This window comes from Typopeltis vanoorti, chromosome 11 (genome assembly GCF_054136105.1).
Source record: "Typopeltis vanoorti isolate ZY-2024b chromosome 11, IOZ_Tvanoo_1.0, whole genome shotgun sequence".
Classification (NCBI taxonomy): Eukaryota; Metazoa; Arthropoda; class Arachnida; order Uropygi; family Thelyphonidae; genus Typopeltis; species Typopeltis vanoorti.
The window spans coordinates 91,716,498-91,734,648 of NC_143559.1; the positions used below are offsets into that span (position 1 = coordinate 91,716,498).

General features: G+C 36.3%; 1 protein-coding gene across 1 annotated transcript in view; it reads right to left on the reverse strand.

The window, feature by feature from the left end:
• Window positions 1-18,151, reverse strand: part of LOC150101849 (E3 ubiquitin-protein ligase RNF115-like) — a 106,949-nt gene that overhangs the window by 42,551 nt on the left and 46,247 nt on the right. The window contains exon 3 of the mRNA XM_090400628.1: window positions 911-956. Coding sequence (XP_090256754.1) covers window positions 911-956 — 46 coding nt within the window. The remainder of the gene's footprint in view (window positions 1-910; window positions 957-18,151) is intronic.

Genomic DNA, 18,151 nt, shown 5'->3' on the forward strand with positions numbered 1-18,151 from the left:
TCTCATACAAATCCATTCTTCACTCAAACTGATGCTACACATGCAAATATTCACAACCATTCTTTCACTGAATCATTTACCAACATAACCCTTCTTAATTAATTTCCATCATATCTAAGTATAACTCTTGCAAGTTTACTCAAATAAGTATGAGCAAGATTGCAAATCTTGTGTAGTTTTCTCTGATCATAGTTAAGGTAACAAACAAAAGATTAAGGTGGGCCCTCAGTGAAGTTCTTGTGGGTTTTAACCAAGTGCTGGGACTCGTACTTCTAGTATCACTTAAAATCTTTTGTATGATATTTAATCATTGCTTTAGTGTCTAGTTTTGAAACAAAATTTTTTGTTTTCTTTGCCACACCACTGCTAGCAATTAAACTATTTTCAGCAGCTGGATTTTAGCCACCAATTCCTGCAAACATTAGGTAGAGCTATTTTCCTAAGGTGTGATGACCAATGTTTACATCACACATAATATAATGGCAATCAGAATACTGATCTACCAACACAAGTATTATTGAAGAGCTGGTAGATCAGTATTCTGAGAAATTTAAATATATTCATATACTTTCAATAGTTATTAATATGAATATGTTGTATAATAACACCAGCAATCTGAATTTTTAATTTATATGGAAGACAATTCTGCATGTTTCATAAAAATTAAGATTTGCTGGAATGAGAATTTTGTAAGAAAAAAATAAATAAAATTAACTTTATCTGAAATATCCTTCAGATAAATAACAAAACTTAAGCATATTCCCACTGAGATTACCTGATTCAACACTGAAGAAGAAAGAATTTCAGAGACGATGTGTGAAGTTTTTCTTATGTTTGTATTCTGACAAAGAAAATTAGTCATCAGATAATGCACACAGTACAAACAGTTAAAAATTAAAAAGAAGTTTACCTGTAAAACTTGAAGAAAGGAATCAACACCATCACCAAAGTCATCACTGAAAGGGGGAAAAAAATGAAATGCTCAACATTTAAAATCCATTAAATTACAAGTTTTAAATGCAATATAAAAATAAGAAAAAAAATCACAATATTTCATGAAATCTGAATTTACTCAATTTACATAAAATAAAATATTTAGAAATTTCTACATAATACTTACCCAACAATACATAACTAACTGAACATTTTTCTGAGAGAAAAACAGCCATCAGCAAAAGCACCAGTTTTGATCCGGTTTCTCCAATCACACATTTTTTAATACTGTGATCGCTGTAGCCATTGGAGAGGAAAGTGTTGTGTATGTGGTCAAGCTCACTTGTAAGGGCGGTTCCACTGGAACTGCCGACATTCATTCCAACAATCCTTCCACTTACTACCCTTATCCGTTCTACAAAAGATCAGCTCCCTCCTCTCTCAGTGCCTGGAGTTTATAAAGTACCCTGTTCGTGCAAGCTGGCATACTTTGGACAGACAGGCAGATCAGCAACCATCCGCTTGGAGGAACACAAGTCACACATCTGCAACCATGACTATGATCAGTCAGGCCTAGCTGACAATGTCTTGGATACAGCCCACAGGATCTCATGGAAAAAAACCACCATGCTCAAACACAGCAAATTCAAAAAAAAAAAGAGAGGCTATTTTTAGAATCAGCAGCAGCTCTCAGAAATTGACCAAATCTTAATAAATACAGTTGCATTAAGTTTCCTAAGATTTGGGAAACACTTATCATTAGATATCCCACCTTACATTCCAGGCCACCTACAACCGCCCTTAGAGGGCGCTCCACCTAGATAGGACTTTAGAGTCACCCACGTGGTTGGGCTTAGTATTGTGTGGTATTTGTGTAGATGTTACATTAGTTTTTTTGTAATCTCTGAAGATGTCTCAGTGACTGAGATGAAATATAAGAAGTATTAAATTCTGTTTTAATCCTTTCTGAGTGCTATATACAATCCACTAAGCCTCCAACATAATGTCCTCACAGCACTTAAGCTTCTATACACGAATACTAAAATCCATATTGTTTTATTCAGTTAATATGGGATTATAGCTCCCAGTTTTACTAACTAGGGTTTTTAATGCTCATCAATAAAATTTAGGTCATTCAGAGAAAATTAACTAAGCATATGTGGAGGGATTGTATCATGATAATTAATTTGTTGGTTAGTTGTAATCTGATGAATTTATCTAAGAAGAGGAAGTGAAGTTTGTAAGTTAATTCAGGATATATATATATATATATATATATAAGGTAGTTAGAACAAATATGCAATTTTTAAAATTTTTTTTTTACTATTCAGGTAGAAAATATGTTGACTTTCATCAACAGAATTTATGTAAGAGAGAATTAGGGTTCTTATGGCTAGAGGATAAGTTAATTAAAATTTAAGTATAATGCTTATCTAATCTAGCACTGTTGAGCAAGTCAGTATTGTTGTGTGTGTAAATATATTGAATATATGTATATAAAAATAATAATAATAAAAGGCGAGAGAATGAATATCAAAATAAGCTGCATGAATTTGCACAAGCTATCCTATATGTGTGGTGAAATTCATATGTATCAGATTAGCCACAGTAGTGAGGAGTCAGTATATGGTTCATGTGCTGTTCACTCTGCTCCCCCCCCCCCTCACAACTGCGCAAAAAAAATTAATAAAATAAAACTTTATTCACATTAAAATATATTTCTGGGAATGCAAATACTCTAATATTAATATATGAAAGCATGGTATGACTGCCATTAGAATCTTCATAATAGTTAAATAATTCCAACCAGCAGAGCCATAATTATATATCAGGGCTAAAAAATACTCAACCAAATGATACTGCATGATATAAAAATAATCTGATGTTACTATGAATAAGAAGACATACTTATTGTATTAATACAAAGCTTCAAACATGGAATGAGGAACACAGACTTAAGAAAATATCCATACAATATCGAAACAAAAAAAGGGCATGATGCAACATGAAATAGAATGTCCACTGAAACAGTTAATTAATGTGAAAATTCACTTGAAATTAAGAGGAAAATGATAAAGAATACAAACTCTGTCATCTTAAAATTCCGGGTTTGAGGATCTTTGGTGAATGTTGTCAATTCAAAATGCTACTAAAGGATAAGTAATTTTTTTTCACATCTTTGTTAATAATATGGAGTTAATTTATTGCATTTATTTTTTATAAGTATGCGAGATAGACTGAATTATTTAGACCTAAGTAAAACATATTTCCTTAAATTAGATATATTGATTGTATGGAAAATATGCATAGCAGAGCAAAGCAATGGCAGCCAAGACGTCTTTGTGGAGTAAGCTATATTTGTGTGATTGTGTGCAGTGTAAAATTTGTGAGATGAATTTGTCGTGAAAGTTGAAAGATTTGTGGAAGGAGAACAAAACTGGTGAGAGAGAGTATGAAATAAATGATTTGAATATGAATGCTGAGAGAACAAATTATGTGAGAGAGTAGAGAGCATTGCTACAAGACTGGAAAATGTAAATATCAATTATAATGCTAAAAGAGCAGTGGAGGAAGTTCAGGAGAATTAGAAGACCTGAATAAAGAAATTGTGTGCTTGCATGTAATCCTTCATAGGATGAAGTGCAAGATTGAAACAAGAGGTCTGAAACCAAAAAAGAAAATTATAAGAATAATCAACAGAATGAGCATAAGCAAATAATTATTTAAGGCAATTCTAGGATAAGTGGAGTTTTTGGCTGGAACAAAGATCTAAGAAGTGAGAAATATTGTATGAGGGAGAACATGAAAGGGTTGTTGGAAGAAGCAAAAAAGAAGAGCGAGAGGGTGAAGCTTATGAGTTTACTGCCACTGTAAACTGAGAAGGACAGTGATGATAACTAATAAATCAATATGCCGGTTGTGCAGAAGGAATGATATGGAGTTTGTGGACCTATTGCCTGAGATCGATGGCTGGAAAGATTTGGACAATGCTGATGGACTGCACTTAAATGGATTTGGAGTGTTAGGTGTCTGATTTGTTCACTGAGAGTGTGAAAGCAAAAAGTCAAGAAAACTAAAGAAATTAGGGCAGATGAATGTGTGTGAAAGCACCCATGAAGCAAATGAATGTGTGAATGAACAAAAAATGTGGAATCTAGTGTCTCAGGCAAAAATATCAAACGGGGTAGTCGATTCAGGATATAAAAGTGGTTGGGGACCCAAGGAGATGCTACAGTTTCTATATACTGATGCTAGAAGCATCAGGAATAAGAGGGAAGATTTTTTTGGCATTGATTAGTGTAACCTAACCAAAAGTTATAGGTATTAGTAATACCTGGCTAACAGCAGATCACATAGTTACAGGGATAGAATGTGATGGATTTAGTATTTTCAGGGAGGATAGAGTAGATAGGATGGGGGGGGGGGATATTGCTGATGATAGCAGATGAATCGTAGTCGAGATTAGGATTCAATTGGGCAGATGGCAGTTCTTTTGAGTCAATCTAGTGTGAGATCAAGGCCAATAGGACAAAATATAAAAATTGGTTGCTGCTATAGGCCAGGGATGATTGTGGAAGACATTGCATCAGCAGATTAGTACAATGAGTGCAAGTCGAGTAGTTATTATGGGAGACCAACTTTAGAGACATAGATCAAAAGGAGGAAAGATCACATGGCAAAAAGAAAATGGAATTTATACACTTATGGATAGATAAATACTTGAAGCAGTTACTCTGCCTCCAATGAAAGTGATCATGTGACCTTATCTTAGTAGGTAACATGTGGAAATTCCAGTTAAGAGTATATGTTATTTAGGAGGCAGTTTGAAATAGTACCATGGTATAAAGTTCTGCAAGGGAAAGATGTTCACAGTGCATGGGGGAATAGTCAAGGAAGGGACACCTGGAGGAAGCAATATCACACCATATACCCAGGTCAGGAGGGTAAATTGGGAAAGAGTTAGATGGATGAGTAGTAACATTAAGCATAATCTGCAAGAAAAGAAAGTGTTGTGGAGGGTATATAAGGAGAAAGGTGACTCTTAACTCATGAACAGTATGATACAAAGATCAGGCAAGAAAATGACCAACATGGCAAGGAATGTAAAACAGATTATGAGAAGAAATTAGCTGAACAGGTGAAAGGAAATCAAAGTTTTTTCATTATATGGCAAGTAAGAAGAAGAATGACTATGAGAGGATAATTTAATGAGCGCAGATAGTAGAGAAGTAACAGTGGCAGATGAAATTATTGAACTACTGAGTGATCATTTTGCAAGGGTATATCGTCCAAGTGAAGATCGTTATGACAGATACTGACATGAGAACACAAGTGAATAAATTGAGGATATTGCAGAATCTGAATGCAAATACAGCTGTGGGATTGGATGGGATATAGCTCACATTTTAAGAGAACATGCTGGTGATGCCATGATGCCTTTAACTAGGCTGTTTATTTAAGTCTCAGCTCTGGCAAAGTTCCAAAGAGAGAGTAGGAGGGCAAAATAATTCCTTTGAATAAAGGAGGATCTGTGGTAGCATATTATAGACTGATCAGTATCTAAGGAGTGATGGTAAAAGTACTGGAAAAATTGGCCAAAAAGAGAATTCAGGAATGGATTGATAAGAATATGATACTCTATGAGGGACAGCATGGCTTTGTGAAAGGTTGATCATGTCTTAGTAATCTATTAATTTTTTATAATAGGGTGACAGCTGAGTTAGATAAAGGGAATGGCTACATGATGATACTGCTAGATTTTGCAAAGGTGTTTGACAGGATATCACATGAAATCCTATCATGCAAACTGCAATAAATGGAAACAGATAGGAAACTGGAGATATGGATAAAAGAGATGTAAAAATAATCATATTAAAAAAATTCTGAATATTTTTACGTATTAATATTGCTTGTTAGTTTTTGTTTTCATACACGCAGTGTCTGCACTTGTGATGTGCTCGTTATGAAAATATTATGTTAGAAGTAATATGTAAGAAAGTAAAAATATTGAAGTACTTACTTAATTGATTATTTGTATTATTTATAAGAAAGTTTGTTGTATTTTTTTGTTGAATTTTGTGTTTGTGAAAGACTTTCTTCAGCGTTGGTGGATACAGCGAGTCAGCCATATTTTTACAATGCGTAGTTTCTGACGTTGTTGAAGTGCGCATGCTCCCGGAGTGAACTTGATGTTTTGATTGACAGCTGACAAGAAAGCGTTGCGTATCCAAGTTACAGTGGTAAACAAGAGAGCGTTCGGAAAGTTTTTTAGAACACTGGCCGAGGAATATTCAAGTTGGGAGGAACTTGATTTTTTTGTGTGCGGCAGTTAAGGGGAATTTTCATATTGTATTCCGAAAAAGGAATAGTGGAAATAATATGTTTCAAAAAGGAATAAGTAAAGAAAAGGGAAATCTTGAAACTAAGTTTTTATAAACTGGCCGAGGGATATTCAAGTTGGGAGGAACTTGATTTTTTGTGTGCGGCAGTCAAAAGGAAATTTCATATTGTATTCCGAAAAAGGAATAGTGGAAATATGTTTCAAAAAGGAATAAGTAAAGAAAAGGGAAATCTTGAAACTAAGTTTTTATAAACTGGCCAAGATATATTCAAGTAGGAAGGAACTTGATTTTGTTTTATGTGAGGCAGTAAAAAAGAATTTTAAAGGGATCCTAAAAAAAAATGAAGTACAGAACCTTGTAACTTCTGGAAAGAGCCTTAACAGGAAGAGAATAAGACTATGAACATTTTTTTTGATTGTGAAAGAAAAAGTGTTTTGTCTTAAGAGTAAGTTTGTATTTTTTAAATAAGGCCTTGGATCCATTTAATCTGTATTTATAGTTATGTATTTTTACTAGAAGTGTATATATGTTGTTTTAAGTTTTATTAAATGTGTTTATTTTGTACTTGGTATTGAGTCAATGATTAGTTGGATTCTGAAAGAGTGAGTTAAAGTCATTGCACCAATTGGAGTGAACTCTTTGTGCAAATATAATAACATATAGGGACACTCGGAGTCAAAATAAAAATAATTGTTAGTAAATGAAATATTATTTATAATACATATAAATAACAATGTCGTATAATATAGGATAAAATACATTAATTATTAACAGCTACATGATGATACTGCTAGATTTTGCAAAGGTGTTTGACAGGATATCACATGAAATCCTATCATGCAAACTGCAATAAATGGAAACAGATAGGAAACTGGAGATATGGATAAAAGAGTGGCCAATGGACATATACCAAAAAAGTAGTATATGGAGAAGCAGAATCCATGAGAAGGCAGGTAACTAGTGGTGTGCCACAGAGCTGTGTGCTTGGACCACTGCTGCTTAATTTGTATGATATAATGATACAGGAAATAATTTGAGAGAGATATTCAGTTGTTTGCTGATGATGCAAAGTTGGGTAGGGTAATAGTTAATCAAGGTGATGTAGAGAGCTTGCAGGATGATTTGAATAGGTGATGGTATGATATGGGCAAAATATAATGGATGTCAATTTAATGTGAAAAAGTGTCAAGTTATGCATTTTAGGATACAAAGATCATAAGCTGTGTACCACATTGAGAGAACTGTACTCCAGGAAATTGATGAAGCCAGGGATTTGGGAGGTAGTTGTATTAAATAGAGAGTTGAAGTGTAGAGGGCATATTGCTAAAGTAGCTAGAGTAAATCACAAGAATACTTGGTTATGGAAGAATGCATTAACAAGCAGAGATAAGGGAGTTATCATTCCTCTTTATAAAACCTTAATACAACTACATCTGAGCTACTGTGCTGAAGTCTGATCACCTGGGTTTCTTCAGGATGAGGAAGTGGTGGAGAGGATGAGGCAAGTGACCAAGATGATGCATCTGTTGAATACTCCTTATGAGGATAGACTGAGGACTTGTGGATTGCACAAGCGTTGATAGGCAAAAAAAAAAAGGGAGGGAAGGAGTTATGATAAAAACATTTAAGTTACTTAAAGGATTTTATAGAACTGATGCAGAGAAAATGTCTCAGCACTTGACTAGAGGGGGGCAGAACAAGAGGTCATCCCCGGAAGTTGGGTAAGAGTGTGGTTAGCAAGGGCATGAAAACTAGATTTTTCAGTTGGAGAGCAGTGAATAAATGGAATAGGCTGCCTGAGTCAATTATGTCTTGTCTGTTAATGGTTTTAAGGAGAGGTACAATATATATTATGTTGATAGCTTGGGTCTCCCAAGATGAGTCTTAGGACTCTATGGAGGTGCCTGTGCAATAATAATAATAATAAAAGCAACACTATGACTGGAAATAATCCATAATATTCTCACCACCTACAGAATTTATATAAATAAATGTAAACAAGCTGATTAGAAATGATACAATGGAATAATAATATATCATGATGACTGATATTAATAATAAAACACAGAATTCCAAAAATTTTCAGGTAGAATCCAAAAGGATTTTACAATCTTGACCTATCCAAAACAATATCCAAATCTGTACATTTATAGACAGGCAGTAAAGTTATGTTATCATGATTTTAAGGTACTAATATGACTCAAGCTGAAAGATCTTCTATTACTAATACCTTAAACACTGATCTCCCTACCACTTGCCAGCAAAAGGAAGGTAATATGGCAAATTTCAATACTGCCAAAACACAATCTCTTCTCAGAAGAAATACCACACTTCACTCATGCTGTTTCAGTAGTCTTTTCTATAGGTATTTCCATGGGGTGCTGATACACTGAACTGAGCACCTCCACTTTCCTCTAATCATGTATGAACATGGGCAGCTACTGGTCAACATCCATATATGATTCAGCTCCAAACTCACAACCTGACTTTTCATAATGAAGTGTTTCCCCCATAACATTTTCCTCAATGAATACAACCCTTTCAAGAAATGTATTGCTAGATTCCCTTTTTCACTCTAATCATTTGCTTACACATGGCACACTAATGTTATAGGTCGAGCATTCTGATGGTGGTTGCTAAACCCAAATGTAAAATAAGAACAGCTGCACTTATTAAGACTTGTTTTGGATGACTGATTCCCAGAAATGTTCTCTAGTAACTTACATGGAATAATCCCTTCCCCCTTCAGTTCTGAAAGGTTTCACTGTTTGGATAATAGATAAAATTGCAAATAACACACAGAATGATTTTAAAATGTCAAGTCCGAGCATGGAAACATAACATAAAATGCACTTAACAAATAAACAAAGAAATTGAAAGGTGACTATTAATCTGAATAATTTGGCTTTCTTTCAACTGCATTTTGTAATTTAATGAGCTGTCTGTAACACAGTGACCTACTAACTTTGTTTGGTCAGGACTGTCAAAAGCATGTGCTCTTTCTAGTGTCTAAATTTTATGATGATTCTTACTAAAGATTAGATAATTCAGGAACCCTTCTAAAGTAACGAAACAGGAATTTTTCCCAAGCTATTTCATCATCAAAAAAAAGAGGAGGAAGGAGTTATGATAAAAACATTTAAGTTACTTAAAGGATTTTATAGAACTAATGCAGAGAAAATGTCTCAGCACTTGACTAGAGGGGAGAAGAACAAGAGGTCATCCCCGGAAGTTGGGGATGACCTCTTGTCATCCCCAACTTCCTGTCATGTACCCTCAAAGAGTGTACAGGAAATGATAGTACTACATGAAAAATTTACATCATTACTAACTTCCTAACTACAATTTTCCTCCAAATCAGTCTGTTACTCGTCAAGACTCCAACATTATCAGATCTTATATTTCTAAGGCACTTTTTACTGTATCAATCCATCTATATCTTGGTCTTCCTCTGCATTTTTTTTTTCCTGACAACCTAGCAGAGAACACTTGTTTTGCTAATCTTTTCTTTCCCATTCTGTTTAAGTGACCATATCACCTGATTATTAGCTCTGTTAACACATTCCTGGATGCTGACAATGCCAAGTTCTTTCCTAATATCCTTGTTTTTAATATGATATTGCCATTGATGCCATCTGTTCATGCCCCTAATCTTTCTCAGGACTCTCATATCTGCAGTCTCTAGTCCTTGGTCAGGTGTTTTACTTCTGACCAGCTCTCAGATCCATAAGTTAAAATTCGCTTGAACACTGTCTTGTATACAGTTAATTTAGTGTTTTGACTAAATTTCTCTCTTATTCTATATAAATTTATTCAATTGACTTCCTACCATACCAGCTTTGTTGATTCTGTTGTCTATTTCCATATCTAATTTGCCATCTTCACTAAAAATTGTGCCTAAGTAGCTAAAATGTTTTACTTATTCTATAGGTTCTCCATTCACAATGCAGTTGATATTTTCAATGCTTCTGTCTATTTTCGTTGTGTTTGTCTTGTAAGTGCTGCCTTTCGTACCATATCTATTACAACAGTTATTCAATTTAGTCAGGGAATCTTGCAGACTTCTAGCAGATTTATTTAGAAGTACAACATAAAGCTGTAAAATTTGATGTAGCTTAAAAATACCAAAATGCTTTACACAGATTTTTACAGAGGTCAAGTCCCATGAGAATGTTATAAAAATAACCGTGTTTGTCGCTGTATATTTTGTGCTAGATATTATTGTAAATAACCCTTTGAAAATTAACTGTATTTACTCCTTTAACAAGAATATTTTAGGATGTCAAGAACAAAGGCAATGTTTTGCTACAGGAACGTTCTGTAATAGCTCTCTATGAGGACATAAGAAAGGTTGTTTACAAATTTTGTGTGTAAGAGAAGGTGCTTAAAAGCTCTGTGCATAAACATCCAAAGTCAGTCTGAAAGGTCCAAACAACTTTCCGCTGGCCGGCAACTTACGATCAAAAGAGTGCACGGAAGAGAACAAAGTGCGGGTTGAACTTAAAAGAAGATGAGAGAGTCATGCCAAATTCTTAGGGGATTACAACCCTTCGTGCGAAATCTCAGAGAAGGCATAATAAAAAGGGACAGAGCCAAGCATAAGGGGGCTTCCAGTCACCGAGAAGAGAGAGAGGGAACCAGTCGGCAGTCAAAAGAAGATCTTCTCTCTAAATCCATCTGAACTACAGCTAGCCAGTAATCACATCTGGTGGCAGTTTGAACTAATGGAGACGGCAAGATAGAGGAGCCAGTCGTCCAGGCATTATGGCGAGCCCAAGCCAAAGGAGAAAAACTGATGTAAAGATGATGGCAAAAAGAAAAAAGAAGTTTTTTCTTTTCGCCGTAGGAGAATAACCTTTTGCCAGAGCTGTACGAGTACCATAGGTTGCAGTCCACAGCCCACTATTTTCATGACGAGATACTGCAAATGCCAGACATTCCTGAGGAAGCTCGAGATCTGAGATGAAAGAATTTGCCATAGAACTTTTTGTGCAAGACTTTTGACGATATAGAGCCTTTGTAAGTTCATACTTTTGTACAATTCCTCTTATAATATGTTATAGATGGACTATTAAAAATTTGTTTAGTAATAATAAGAAGTGTCCTTAAGAGAATCAATTGGTATGTTGGAAGTTGATATCAAAATTGTAAAAATAACTTAATAGAGAGCTAGCTAACCTCTTTGCGAGTAAACTAGGAGTTTAATAAGTTGAAATTGTAAGCAAAGAGTAAATAAGTTTTTGAGTTAAAGAGATTATTTAGTGTTGAAGTAAAAGGGTTCTAATTTTATGCTAAAGATTTTATAGATGGATAGAGAAAGCAATCTCCCTATTGTTTAATTCATGTATATTTCATATTAATGTAAATAAATGTGTTTTAATTATTTGTTAAAAGAGTGCTGCCTGATCTTTTATTTTACAACTGCACTGTTTCTAAAAATAATCAGAATTGTGAGCAGGAAACAATTAAGGCAATAAAAGCGCAGTTTAGTTACTTACGAACCACAACTGTTTATGTAAACTTTGTTGAAGGAATTTACGCTAATAAGAGAGAGAGATATCTACCAGACGTTTTATTGAGTCTTATGCAAAATATTGATATATTGGATGGCACAGTCTTACAAATAAATTTTCCAGTGTTCATAGGCATATGACTAGTAAATACGAAAGGTGGATAAACATAGTATGCAGTAAAGTAAGCGAGAAAGGTTACGAGAGGAAAAGCACACACTGCTAATTAGAATAACAATATATAAATAGAAACAAACAAAACCGTTTACAAAGCAAAGAGGTAAGATTAACCTCTCTAATTTTGATTTGCTGTTAATCTCAGCAAAGAGCTGAGATTAACAGCAAATACCACTTTCCTTCATAATGTGATCCACATAGATAATGTACATCATCGTCTGACACCAGATTTAACATTAAACCATCTTTCTGTACTTCCTTCAATTCTAACTGCTGACTTACAACTCAAATAAAGACTAAGTATTGCTTGATATAATGATCCACTAACACCATACAACTGTAGCGTATTGGATAGATTCTCTCTTGGCACCTTGTCATATGTCTTTTTCAGATTGACAAAACTTAAATACAGATCTTTGTTATATCAGAATATAGGTTAAAATCATAACGTAATATTGCCTAACTTTGGTAGTTTGTTGTGTCTGTGGGATTTTGGTGTGAATTACGTTATTTAATTTAGTATATAAGTTACGTTTCATAGATTTGAATATGGACCAATGCGACGTAAGATAATGGCATCCAAAAATACGACGCCATTGTACAAAAACTATAATGTGAGAGAGTTTGTCCAATGTGATGTGTGTGGGGTGTATGCATTCCCGAATGAGGCTGGAATTTGGACTGAAAGTGATAGTGGTGGGAGAATGTGTAGAAAGTGTAAGCAAAGTGAGGAGTTGAAGTATGTGTCAGGTAGTGAGATAGCTATGGTTGAAGAAAGCCAGAATTGCTAGAATGTGAGTGAAAATAGTGGCTTGATAGAGAATTGCGATGTACAAGATGGCAATGAGAGCGGTGATCTCAGAAAGAGTGAAAGCAACCATACTGAGAGAGAATATGGTTTAAATGATAAAAATAATGAGGAATTATTTGTAGGAAGTGAGATCGCTAGGTTGCGCGCAGTGATACAAAATGCGCAGCGGCAATTAGAGCACTTGCAAAACTCTTTCCAGAGTGATTCGGATAATGTAAAAAAACAGTGCAAGAATGAGAGAGTTTCTGAAATGAAGGAAAGAGTGTTGTATGGTGACTCGTTATTAAGAGGGGTGATAGATGGCAGTGTAACTTAATCGTACTTACCGGGTGCGAAATTTAAGGATGTAAGTGAGAGTATTAGAGTGCAAAAACAGAGGGTGAAAGAATTAATAATTGTGGCAGGTACGAATGAATTGAAAGGTGATAAATTTTTTATGAGAGAGGACTTGAAAGTATTGTTAAAGGTAGCGAAAGAAAAGAGTGACAGAGTTAGAATGGTTAGTCTGTTGCCGTGGTATGACAGAGAGGAGTTTAGGAGGAGGGCCATAATTGCAAATGACATTATGCGTAGGTTACGCAGACGGTGTGGTGTGGAATTCGTGGACGTGTGGAATGAGTTTGAAGGGCGAAAGGACTTATACAAGATGGATGGCCTGCATTTGAATGGACTTGGTGTGCGGAGACTGGAAAGAGTGTTGCTGAATGAAGGGAAAATGGATGTGCAAACCCAGGGAAACTAGAACTACCAAGGAGGGGGGGGGGGGATGGATATGCAGACATCAGTGAGACAGATGAGTGTAAGAATGTATATAATGTACCCGAGCCAGCACTAAGGACAAAAAATGGGAATGGGTCATTTAGAATAACGTATCAATATAGGGGTGGGACTAAGGGATCACTGCATTTCATGTATACTAATGCCAGGAGTATTAGGAACAAGAAGGAAGAATTTTTAGCCTTGATTGGCTCTTCCTGGCCACAGGTTATTGGCATTAGTGAAACATGGCTGACGGAAAAAGATATAGTTAGTGGGATAGAATGTGTAGGTTATAGTGTTTAGGAGGGACAGAGAGAATAAAATGGGGGGAGGGGTATTACTGATAATAGCTGATGAACTGCAGCCAAGGAGAATTGAAGTTGTATCGCAGGATAGTGAAAGGAGCTCATTTGAGGCTATTTGGTGTGAGATTGAGACTGGCAGAATAAAATATACAGTTGGGTGCTGCTATAGACCAGGTGATGGAATAGATGGTGGAGATAGTATGCATAGGGAAATTGATGAAATGAGTGGAAGGAGGGTAATTATTATGGGGGATTTCAACTATGGTAACATTGATTGGAAGGAGGAGAGGACACATGTGAGGAAGGAAAAGGATTTTATTCAATTATTAAGGGATAACTATCTGAGACAGCATGTAATTGAAAATACTAGGGGTGTGAGAGTGCTTGACCTGGTAATAGCATCTGAGAATTTGACTGTAATGAATATGACCATGTTGCCACCTATTGGTGAGAGTGATCATAAGGTCTTGACCTGGGAGGTGGCTAAAGGTGTGGAATTTTCGATTAAGACAGGGTATATGTGGAATTACCGTGCTGGCAAGTATGACAAGCTTAGGAGATTGCTTGGATCAGTGCATTGGCATGTACAACTGCAAGGGCTGGACGTCGATAGAGCATGGGAAGTGGTCAAGGAGCATTTACAGGAGGTAATGGCTGATTGTATACCTAGGGTCCGAATAGTAAAACAAGTAGGGGTTAAATGGACGAATAACACCATTAACCTTGAGCTGCAAAAAAAGAAACAACTGTGGAGGGAATTTAAAGAAAGGGGTGACCTGCAGGCACACGAACGGTATAAAGTGCAGGCCAGAAAGGTAACGAGTGTGGTAAAAAAAGCAAAAGCGGACTATGAAAGGAAACTAGCTTTGCAAGCAAAAGAGAATCCAAAAGAGTTCTTTCAATATGCTGCAAGCAAGAAAAAAACTGTACACGGTAAAATGATTTTAAGGAATGACGATGGTAAGGAGGTCGCTGAATCAGTCGATATAGTGGAGTTACTGAGCGCGCACTTTGCAAAAGCATATCATCCAGGTGGTGACATTGAAAAAATGAAGGAACCATTAGTTTATACGGGAATAGTGATGAATGAAGTGGAGGTGACTAGTCTATTACAGAACCTTAATGTGAACACATCTGTGGGATTGGATGGTATACCGGCACGGGTCTTGCGTGAAGCGGCTAAAGAATTATCAGTGCCCTTGACCATGTTGTTTAATCTGAGTCTCGGGTCTGGCTTAGTCCCGAAGGTGTGGAAACAGGAGAAAATAGTTTCACTGCATAAAGGAGAATCCAAGACTACGGTTGCAAATTACCGACCGATCAGCATATCAGGAGTCGTTGTCAAGGTCTTAGAGAAAGTAGTCAAGGGAAAAATACAGGAATGGATTGATGAAAACGAGATACTGTACAGGGGACAGCATGGCTTTGTGAAGGGTAGATCATGCTTCAGTAACTTGCTCAAGTTTTATAACAAGGTGACGGCTGAACTGGATAAGAGAAATGGGTTTACAGTGATACTGCAAAGACCTGGCGTTTGACAGGATACCACATGGAATACTAATCCGTAAACTACAACATATGGGAATGGATATAGGGTTGGTGAGGTGGATAGGTGGTTGGTTGATGGAGAGATATCAAAGAGTAGTTTATTCAGGAGTAGAGTCCAAAAGACGGCCTGTGACTAGTGGTGTGCTGCAGGGTTCTGTTCTTGGACCACTGCTGTTTAATCTGTTCATTAACGATATAGGGAAGGATCTAAGTGGAACAATTCATTCATTCGCTGATGATGCAAAGTTGGGTAGGGCAATAGCGAATGCAGAAGATGTCAAAGTCTTGCAGGATGACTTAGATAGATTGGAGTGCTGGGCTAAGGAGAATGGATGTCAATTTAATGTGACAAAATGTAAGGTTATGCATTTTGGGGTGAAAAGATTAGCAGCAGTATACCACACTGGTGGAACTGTACTCCAAGAGATTGATGAGGCCAAGGACTTGGGAGTGTTGGTGGATAGGGAGATGAAGTTTAGGGGGCACACTGCAAAAGTAGCTAAATCAGCTCATCAACTCACTTGGTTGTTGAAAAATACCTTGATGAGCAGAGACAAGCAAGTTATTGTACCTATGTACCGAGCCTTGATAAGACCTCATCTCGACTACTGTGCCCAGATTTGGTCACCTCAGTTCCTTCTTGATGGGGAGGAGGTGGAGAGGATCCAGAGGCGAGTGACTAAGATGATAACAGGTCTATGGAATGAACCATATGAGAACAGGTTGAAGATTTGTGGGTTGCAGAAACTAGTTGATAGGCGGAGGAGGGGAGATATGATCGAGACATTCAAATTGCTAAAGGGATTCTATAGGATTAATTCAGAGGATATTTTTGAGATCAGGACTGGTGGTGGGAGAACTAGGGGACACCTATGGAAGCTGGGCAAGAGTGTGGTTAGCAGGGGTGTTAGAGCTGGGTTCTTTACTTTTAGAGTGGTAAATGAGTGGAATAAGCTGCCAGAGTCTGTTGTGGGTGCTATGACGGTGAACGAGTTCAAGACAAGTTATGATAGATACTGTGAGAATGTAATCGCATAGTTGTGTGGACATGATGTTTAGGGCCTCTCTCGATGAGTCTAAGGACTCCTGGAGTCGCCCGAAATAATAATAATAATAATAATAATATTCCCATGATTTCTCAACTATTTGTTGTAAAGTGAAGATCTGATCCTGACAGCCTCTATTTGGCCTGAATTCAGCTTGTTCTTCATCAAGCTTTTCTTCCACAATCCTTTTCAACCGTTTCTCAAGTATATTTGCGTAAATCTTACCAGGAACACTCAGTAGAGAAATACCTCTGTAATTCTCAAATTCAGTTTTATTTCCCTTTTTATATATGGCTACTATGACAGCTCTACTGCAATCATCTGGAATTCATCCCTCTGAATATGCAGTGCAGACACTATAAGACTTTTATACTTCCCTACTTGAGCATTTCTCGTTGAATATCATCTACTCTTGCTGCCTTTTCATATTTCGGTGGATGGCTTTTTCTACTTCAAGTATGGATATGTATTCCTGACTGCATCCCTGCTCAGTATTTTTTTTTTAACACTGTGCTATCACTGTTTGTTTCATTTAGCAATTTTTTGAAGTAATTACTCCCTACTTCAAGGATATCTTTTTCTCCGGTTTTCATGTCACCATTATCATCTCTAATTCCTTTTATAGCACTCTTTCCTCCATTTCTGAGCTTCTTCAACAACCTCCAGAATATCTTGCCACCTTCTTGATATTTATTTTCTGTGTTCTTACCAGTCTTCCCATGACTTTTGTTTAGCTAGTTTTACAGAGTGTTTAGCTTTCTTACATTTGTTTCCTCTATATTCTCTAAGAGTACAAGCTGACTTATTTGCCAGGAACTTTTGATATGCTTTCTTCTTTTCCTTCAATGCCTCCTTAACTTCCTGCGTCCACCATGGAGTTCTGATTTTTCTCTCAAGTTACTTCAAGCCTCTAATAGAACGGTCTCACTGAATAGTGAAATTCATGACCACCTAATGCAAATCACTGTGCTGCAGTGAAATTCAAACCTAAGAATGTAGTTGAGAGCAAAAATGCTATATCCACCCCCAAGCTAGCAATTCCATTAACATTTGCCATCGAACTTTTTTTATTATTATAATACATTCAATCCCACAAAACTCCTTATTAACATATCTGCTCTCCCCAATTCCAAATTATATAATTTGATATTTTATTCCCCCCCTCCCTTCTTCATAATTGCAAAAATAGGTTTACAAAATATTATTATTATTCCTAGAAAAGACTTATTAAGGGAGGGCACCTACTCTATCTCCACCACTCAATCCACCAACTACAATGAACTGCAACTACCACCCACTACCACTACTAGTATTTTCACAGACAATCACAAGCATCCATGCCAATGGCGAGATTCGAACCACAGCCTTTTGGATGGAGAGTGAATATGCTAACCATTCAGCCAACCAGGCCAGCAATATCACATGGTTCATTCCTCTTCAGTTTTGCTATGCAGGATGATATCCCTCTACAAAGACAAATCCCTTCACAGAATTCACATTACGTTAATTCCCCCCTCCCATCCAAGTCCAGCATTTCTATTTTAACCTGCCGCATTCTTTTAATATTAACTTTTTCCTATCACCTACAGGTCTTCAAACTGTATACTAATATTTTTTTAAATAACTGTTCAATACTATAAAACTTCCACGTTGTCTTTAATTCTGAAATGGGGAAAAGTTTAGAAGCAATCAATACAGATCATAGTACTTACAAAACGAT